Genomic DNA, 8,862 nt, shown 5'->3' with positions numbered 1-8,862 from the left:
ATGGGTCAAAGGTAGGACTTAAGAGACCTTAAGGACCTATAAAAAGGCTAAGAGGAAAAAAGGATGAAGAGCTAGTAAAGGAGACAGAAATGAAGAATTTAGAGAGATTAGGGGATAGTGGGAGAGGAGAGTATCTAACAGAAGGGACTTGATAGTGTCTAATGCTGCAAAAAGGTTAAGTAGGATCAGAGCTTGGGGGGGAAGGGGAGTAAGGAAGCCATTGGAAGTACTGAAATACAGTAGTTGTTCTTATACTGCAGTAAGAATACAAGCCAAATTGCAAAGAGTTAGCCAAGAGTGGGATGAGTAAGCAGATGTTTCCATGTGGACAGCTTAAAGACTTGAAGCAATGATGGAGAGAGAGGCAGGAGAGGAGTTGGATTCAAAAGTAGGATGCTCAAAGGAAGACTTTTTTAGGATCTGGGAGACCTTAGCGTGTTTGTAGGCAATTGAGAGGAAGAGATTGAAGATGCTTAGGAGACAGAGGCTGACTGTAAACACAAGGTCTTGGAGAGAGATTAAAGGGAATAGGATTAAAGGCATAGGTCACAGGATTAGCTTTAGTTTGCTATGGCAGGGGGAAGGAAGAATGAGTAGGTGATGATTCTGACAAGTTTTAGGCATGGAAGAAGAGTGAAGGGATTCCTGTTGGGAATCTCATAAACGCAAGGTGCCATTAAAAGAGCAATTTTACAAATCTCTAATTGATGAAAGAGATGGAAGTAATGGTGGAGGGGGTTTCTAATGATTCTTGCCTAAACCACTCCCCTTACTAGATCTTTCCATATCCACCACCACTAAGAGCTGTACCTCCCACCCACTGCCAGTCAGTCACACACTGGCAGATTGCCACTAAGCATAGAATAGGGCTTGAGAGTGAACACAAGATTTGCCAAGTCATGTAGGAAAGAATCACAAACCTTGCTAAAGTCAAAATAAATTACTTCCTTCTTCACTGTACCAAGTCTATCAGGAGGAAGTTTAATTAATTCAGTAAGACCTAGTCTTCATAAAGACATGACACTTTTTAGACAATCTTCTCTTTTATTCTGTACGGCAAATTGACCTTTCTTCTTTACTTATTCTATTATTCTTCATGATATATATTAAATTGACAAATTGTTTAATTTCCACCTCACCATTTTTCATTAATTTAAAAATAGAAACCATTTCAATTTTCAAATCACAACTGATCCTTTTTTTAATCTCCTGTGATCATTTGCTATCTAATAATTTTGATTTAATTGGTGTTCTTGCTATGATGATAAAAATTCTCAAGACTTCCATTAACCCAAGTTTAGCACTATGTGAAAAATCTTCCATTTAAAAATGATTCTATTTCTGCTATTCCGAGCATTTGTACTGAAAAATGTTTACATTAACACTTCCCCCAAAGGTTGTTAAGCTGAAGCAAATTGAGCATACCTTGAATGAGAAAAGGATCCTCCAGGCTGTGAATTTCCCTTTCCTGGTCAAGCTGGAGTATGCTTTCAAGGTAAGTTTTGCTTAAGGTAAAAAAAATAAATAAATAAATAAATAAAAGCTTCAATAAAAAAAGAATATAAAGTAACAAAGGTTGTATATAGTTAAAAGCTCTTATATTTATAATCTTATACAGTATTTGAAAATTTTACAGGTTGTCTCTAGATCAATTAGGCAAAATGACATCTATACTTATTTGTGAAATGCTACTATAAAATCAAATATTTGCATTTATCAAAAGCCATGGTGACATCTAGCAAAACATAGTTCTTAGATCAGATGTACATCTCTACCCACCATTTTTTCTGCTTCAGTTCAATTCATGCTGGTACTTCTTATTCAGTCACCCAACCTCTAGCTTTTTAATTTTTAAGAGTCAACTCAGTCCTTGACTCTCCATTCACATCACTAGAAGCTGCAGAGATATTTTTTCTAATATATATTGGCATTTTCCTTGCACTGTTATCGTGGCATTTCCATTATCTAGAATGAAACATGGCATCATCACAGTAAAAGAATGAGGTACCACGTGTTTATTTGCAATTTTACCTCTTACAAAATAGTTCTCTTTATCCCCTGAAAAGCAAATGAAGGGAAAAAATTGATCTTCTCTTTTATTATACCATAGGTAAAAAACAAATTTCCTTACTACCTGTTTTCAAGGGTATCTTGACTTAGTTTTCTTGGTCTTTCCCGAATATGCATGCTAGCATGCAATCATGTTTGGAGTCTGTGTAGGATACACTTAAGTCATGTTAGGCCCTTTAATATTGGGAACTGAGAAAAACCAGGATGGATTTATGACAGTTCCCAGAAGAAAGTGGATGAGTGCCCTAATGTTGGGAGCCTGGAGGACTTCGGTGAGCACTCTGTTCCCACATTATTAACCTGTCAAGTAGATTGTAAAAGTGTTCTTTCCTAATGGAAAACAGTATAACCTAAAAATATTTTTCAAGAAACAACTTAGGTTGAGTATTTTTTTAATGTTACTTAAATTCTTTTTGCTTACTCACAGGATAATTCTAACCTGTACATGGTTATGGAATACGTGCCTGGTGGTGAGATGTTTTCCCACCTGAGAAAAATTGGCCGATTCAGGTAATCCAGGTCCTTTCTTCCCCTAAACTTTAAGCACTAGAGTTTATTTTTGTCTTTAACTCCAAAATTTTAGAGAACCCTCAATATCTTAAATACATATTAATTAGATTAAATAAATTAGGGTTATTTGGAGAATGCAGTAGAAGCATACATAACAAGGCATAATGTAGTAAGTACATGCATTTATTAATTAAAATAATATAAAAGAGATATTTTCTGCCAGTGGTGGCAGTGAGTGACCATGGTTTTGAAGAGACTTCACAGAAGCAAATTTGGCTAAATTCAAGAGTACATGTTTACCATAAGAGGAACAATGTAGCACCCCATGAATAGCCTGTCCCTCACTTTTTCTCCTTGGACTCACTTTAATTCAAGCCACTACATGCAAGTACTCTTGAAATGCAACAGAAGGAAATCAAATTAGACAGATTGAGTATGCTTCTGATGAGTTTAGAATGGGTTAGCAACCCAAGGTAAGTACATCAAAACACCATTTAAGAATGTTCTTCATTGGCAAAGGAGCAGGCAGACAACCACAATCTTCAACTTTTTCGCCCAAAGGAAACCCTACCACTTAGGAATCTTCATAAATATTATGCTGCATTCATTGAATGGAATCATCTCAATAGATGTGTGTATATTGATGGAATCCACCATGTTTTCATTCCTTACAGCGAGCCCCATGCCCGCTTCTATGCCTCCCAGATTGTTCTGACTTTTGAGTATCTTCATGCTCTTGACCTGGTCTACCGTGACCTAAAGCCTGAAAACCTTCTGATTGACAAATATGGATACATCCTGGTATGAATGACTCAAATCAATACAGAAACCATTTTCATTGATTCAGAAAGCATTTATTAGAATTGCCTTAACTGATACCTCCAAATTATAAACAGATAATTCTTTTTTTTCCATTTTTTAATAGGTCACTGACTTTGGATTTGCCAAGAGGGTGAAGGGCAGAACCTGGACCCTTTGTGGAACCCCTGAATACCTGGCTCCTGAGATCATCCTCAGCAAGGTACATTTTATTAGGAAATCTTGTAGGGTCAGCACCCTAATGCATACAACATCCTGAACTTTTTCAAATCTGGTATAATTTTTAAATCAATTGACAAAAAGTGTTTGCTATGATTTCTCTAGTTCTAACTTACTAATTTAAATCTACAATTTCTGCATTAACCACTAAAAATTGCCTCTTTAGGGCCTCCCATTGCTTCCACAACCTTAGTTAATTGCTACCCTCGTTGTTAAGGAGATAATATAAATAAATCCCTGGTTATGAAACCAGATGAATAATCCAGTGCTTATTATTTCTAGTAATGAGGAAATCACTGGGCTAAGGTACCCCAAACACAGACATATTGACAAAAGGTACATATTAGTCATCAGTTCATTCCATCTATTTAAGTTACCAGCTAAGCTGCAGATATAGACATCCACTCACGCATGAAACTTTTTATTAGTATATCATTCAGCACAGTAAGAAGTCCACAATTATGATATACTTGCAGACTGACTGGAAGAATTCTAATACACCCAGCAACTCAATGCAGCACCAACAGCCAAAAATAATCATTTTTATTTTCATCTTATTTCCTTCAATTCATGGTAGCTTAGACTGTAGGGAGGAGGAGAAGAGGTTTGAATAGATTCATTTAATTATATCATTCTTGATGACAGAACAAAAGAGCTGGAAAGAACTCAGCTCACTGATTCCCTACACAGTCAGGTATTTCTATTATCCAAGTTAACTGTTGAAAAAGCATCATTGTACAGGATTATTCATCTTGGAGCACTCCCCAGGCCAGTCAAATAATGGTATTGCAGTGTGGTTCATATTTAGAATGAGGAAATAGCTTTATTATATAGATTGTTTCATTGTGTTATTTTTTTTAATGGAATTCTACTTATCTTAAAGTAATCCATTATCAAAGTGACTAAGAACTATGGTAATAAGCTTTAGTTTGAATGTACATTGTTTTGTCATTTTATTTCAAATACTGATGTTTGTTCATTAGTGATTTAAAAACATATAAATTAGTTTCCTATAAATTTTTTAATATTGATATAAATTAAATAAATTATATACCTTTTACACTCTAATGAACTTAATGTGTGAACTGAAGCCAGTAGAGCATAAATCATGTCAAAGTGACATAATTACTTAAAGGATCTGTGATTTGGTTAGTGGAGGGTACTACTACCTTCACTAAGGCAGATCACAACCCCTGTATAACTCAGTAGATGGTCTTCGAGAGTTGCTGTGGCCAAAATGTTCATCACCATTTCCCAACGTGGTGATGAATGACTCTTTCCCAACTTGACAAGCTTAGAGAGGCCAGACCCAAATTTTCAAAGCTTTGTGAGCTTAGTAGATCTGCTAGACCTTATGTCCCCCTGGCATAGCCTTTAAGAACCCATGGCCTGCTCCTTGCCACCATGTGGCAGTGGAGTAGGATTTTAGTGGATTTGAGAATGATGTGCACTTCAGTAAGTGCATGACGTCTATATGTAGGTGATCAAGCATCCCATTAAATATCTCTTTTCCAAAAGTTGAGTCTGATTAAGTGACCTTGGCACATTAATCCTTCTAAGTTTTAGCAATTTTGAAGGCAATTCCAAAAATTTTCCTGATGTCCCAGAGCTACCGTTTTATTTGAAGCTCCTGGTTATAAAGTAGGAGCCCTATCTCATTAGATTGTGGGAGCTCAAAATCTTAGTAGTTTATAGTTATATAGTGCTTTCTAGATACAAAGCGCTTTTTCATGCATTGATAGAATTGCAGAGTTAGACCTCTGAAGTCACGTGGTTCAAATGCTACCCAAGCATAAGTTCTATCTACACCATCCCTAACAAATGGTCATCCAGCCCCTGCTTGAAGACCTCCACTGACTGAGAACTCATTACCTACAGAAACGGCCAATTTCATTTTTGGGTAGCTCTAATTGTTAGGACGTTTTTTCTTATATTAAGTCAAAATCTGCCTTTCTGTAACTTCCATCCCTTGGTTCTAGTTCTGTCCTCCAGATCCAAGACGGGCAGGTCAGACCCCTAATGGTGGAGACTTGAGATTTTACAATAAAGTAATCATGCACCCTTTAAATCTTCTCTTCTCCAAGCTAAATCCCCAGTTCCTCCAACCAATCCTCATTTGGCATGCTTGGGAGTTCCTTTACTATCCTGAATGCCCTCTCTGGACCCATTCCAGCTTGTCAATGCCATTCTTAAAATGCAGCACCTAGAACCAGACTGTACTCCAGATGGGCTCCAACTAAAGCTGAGTGGAGAGAGGCAAAGTATAGCATACCTCCCTCACTCTGGATGCCATTAATGTAGCCTGAGATTACTTAAGCTTTTTCGGTTTCCTCATCAAACTATTGGTTCACATGGAATTTGCAGTTCACTAAACCCCCAATGTTTTTTTTTTCAAATGGTCTTCTTTCCTATACTTACTTGTGCAGTTGATTTTTTAGAATTTATTTCTGTTAAATTTCATCTTGATAACTTCAGCCCACTATTCTAGCCTATTGAAATCTTTTTGGATCCTGATTCTGCCATCTGTTGTATTAGCTAGCTTCAAACCCCAGTTTTATGTCACATTCAAATTTGGTAAGCCTTTCATTTGTACTTTTATCTGTTACTGATAAAAATATTTAACTGAGCCAAAGAGAGGGCCCTGTGCCACTGCTAGAGATATAGTTTGCAGTTGACCATTTGGGCAGCACTGAATCTACCTCCCTATACATTGATCCTCAAGGAAATTGTAAAATACTTTGCCATCTGCCTTACCTAAGATCAGATATACATACATCTGAATATCTGCCATACCCAAATCCAGCTTTGGCTAAGAGAAGTGGTAATGTATCTACTGATCTAGTAACCCTCTCTGATAATAAAAAGAAATTAGTTCGGTATAACATGTTCTTCACAAACTCATGATAGCTTACAGTGTTAGCCTCATCTCTTTCTGAGGATGTACAAATTGTCTTTTGTTCTAATTTTCAAATAGAGGAAAAAGATGAATCCTTTAAGCTCTGGGCCAGTGAATGAGACTTTAATTACCAATGATATCCTAGAACAATGTTGGCCAAATGCAAGTCCCGTGGCACACTTCCTACTTGCTAAAATTGGTTTGAATCATGATTTAGCAGCCATACTTGAACTTCATGAGGGTAGCATTAGCAGTGTGCTTTCTTATTATTTTCTCACTTATCTTGTATCTCACTACTTTTGCTCTCTCCTGAACAGTCTGAAAGTTAATACTCTCAGTTAAGAAAAGGAGCAAAAGAGTAGTTCTGAGTAGTTCTGCCTTCTTTCTGCTGTTATTCTTCCCAAGCAGAAGCCCTTATATTTGCTTTAATCTTCTCTTATCTCCAACAAAACTAAAAAGCCCTCTCTCCTTTACCATTTATTGCAAACATTAGCCCAAATCAGCCACAAGTTCTCTACTACTATTCTCATGAGATCATACCATTCTTCCTTTTATAACTCTACTGTTATGTGCCCATCTCCCATATCTTGGATTTGTCCTTTATAAATTGGGAACAGCACTGCATTCCTTACACAAGTCTATTGATCTCCTCCCTTTTCTTCCTTATGGTAATTATAGTCATCATTAATTCTTTCAAAGAAGTAATCATTTGTTATTGGGCTTCAGGGTTTCATTCCAGAAAACCTCCAAGGTTCTCTTGAATTGACTTCCCTTTTAGCACCTCACGTCAAAGAATCCTTGCTATTCTATCTCAAAATTATTCAAAACTTGTTCACTTTAAGTCTTGGGCTTGATACAGACAGTGGAAGACATTCCCTGATGCCATCTGAAATGGCATTGTTTCTTCCTCCCAAGGTTTCTGTCATTTTCACCTCACTGACCATTTCCTTCTTTTTAGTCAGAATCAGATACACATTAGCAGTTCCCTTTGTCTTTCCACTGCAAAATTATCAGCAAGGAAAGTTAAGAATTGCTTAACTCTTAGCAGAGAAAAAAATCACCTGTAGATTTTCCTTCAAGGTCCAATTCAGGTGTATTCCAGCTGTGAAAGCTTTTCTTCAACTGTATTTCAGCAAAGAGTAGGAGGAGGAAATCAACATATAAATGAATAAAAGGAAATCTGAAAAAGAAGAGAACCATAGCAACTGGTGGTGGTGTATAGGAGAGGGATCTAGGAAGGCTCCTTTTTTTGCTGGTGTTCTTTATATATTCTCTGTCCTTGGTGAAGGATCCTCTTTGCCCACACCATCTTCTTAGCTACAGATTCACTTCCCAGATATTTTTGAAGTCCTTACTATCAATTGGTAGGAATCATAGAAATACCACCTGGGTTCCTAAGTCTAGCACTTTCCTCCTGACATCTTCATAATCTAGGCAAATGCTTCCCAGGTGATATCATTTGTTCTTACATGAGTTACCATGAGGGTAGCAGTCCTTGGGGTTTGCTAAATCTTGGGAAGATCTCTTTAAACATCCTGAATATACACTCTGAGAATAACAACAACAAAAGTAACTTTATAAAATTCTGAAAAAAAACACTCTATATACATTCTCTTATTTGCTCCTCATAACAATCTTGTGAATTAGGTAAGGCAAATATTATCCCCATTTCACAGATGAGGAAACTGAGTCTCAGTGAGATTAAGTGACTTATTCATAGTCATATAGCTAGTAAATGGTGGAGCTGGGACTCAAATTCAAGTCTTTTGACTCCAAATCCAGTGGGGTTTTTCCCACTATAGCATGCTGCCTTTTAAGAGGTCATTTGGTCCATCTCCCTGCCTGAAGGGGGGATAGCATATTTTTGAGATTGGCTATGTATTGTATTATTGATGTTCTTTGGTAAATATTTTACGAGTTTCTTTAAGAGCCTGTTCCAATTTTTACCAGTCATTAGTTTCCAAAATTTTACCCTTTATTTAACCTGAATTTGTTCTGTTATAGTTTGAAACCCATTTCCTCTCCTGCCCTCAATAGCTGCTTAGTAACTGCTATGATACTTTTTCCATGTGCTTGAAGATCATTATATGATCATTAACCTCCCCCCAGGCCCCATTTACTTTTAGGAAATGAAACAGTAATTGACCTTCAATACTTGGTTTATCTCAGGGATACAACAAGGCTGTGGACTGGTGGGCCCTGGGAGTGCTGATCTATGAGATGACCGCTGGTTATCCTCCCTTCTTTGCTGACCAGCCCATTCAGATCTACGAAAAGATCATTTCTGGAAAGGTGAGCAAAGATTGTTATCCAACCCCCACTTGCTATTGATGAATTCCCAAGGCATA

General features: G+C 37.0%; 1 protein-coding gene across 5 annotated transcripts in view; it reads left to right on the top strand.

Moving 5' to 3' along the window:
- Window positions 1-8,862, top strand: part of PRKACB (protein kinase cAMP-activated catalytic subunit beta) — a 51,218-nt gene that overhangs the window by 39,860 nt on the left and 2,496 nt on the right. For all 5 annotated transcript variants that reach the window (XM_069094607.1, XM_069094606.1, XM_069094605.1 and 2 more), the window contains 5 exons: window positions 1,397-1,495; window positions 2,498-2,580; window positions 3,255-3,381; window positions 3,506-3,601; window positions 8,684-8,806. In XM_069094607.1, coding sequence (XP_068950708.1) covers window positions 1,397-1,495; window positions 2,498-2,580; window positions 3,255-3,381; window positions 3,506-3,601; window positions 8,684-8,806 — 528 coding nt within the window. The remainder of the gene's footprint in view (window positions 1-1,396; window positions 1,496-2,497; window positions 2,581-3,254; window positions 3,382-3,505; window positions 3,602-8,683; window positions 8,807-8,862) is intronic.

Source organism: Petaurus breviceps, unplaced genomic scaffold (assembly GCF_028583685.1).
Source record: "Petaurus breviceps papuanus isolate PSGF00001 unplaced genomic scaffold, PetGlider_PUasm1.0 220, whole genome shotgun sequence".
Taxonomy (NCBI): Eukaryota; Metazoa; Chordata; class Mammalia; order Diprotodontia; family Petauridae; genus Petaurus; species Petaurus breviceps.
The sequence above is the reverse complement of the archived record's forward strand: the minus strand, read 5'-3'. Positions and strand labels throughout refer to the sequence as shown.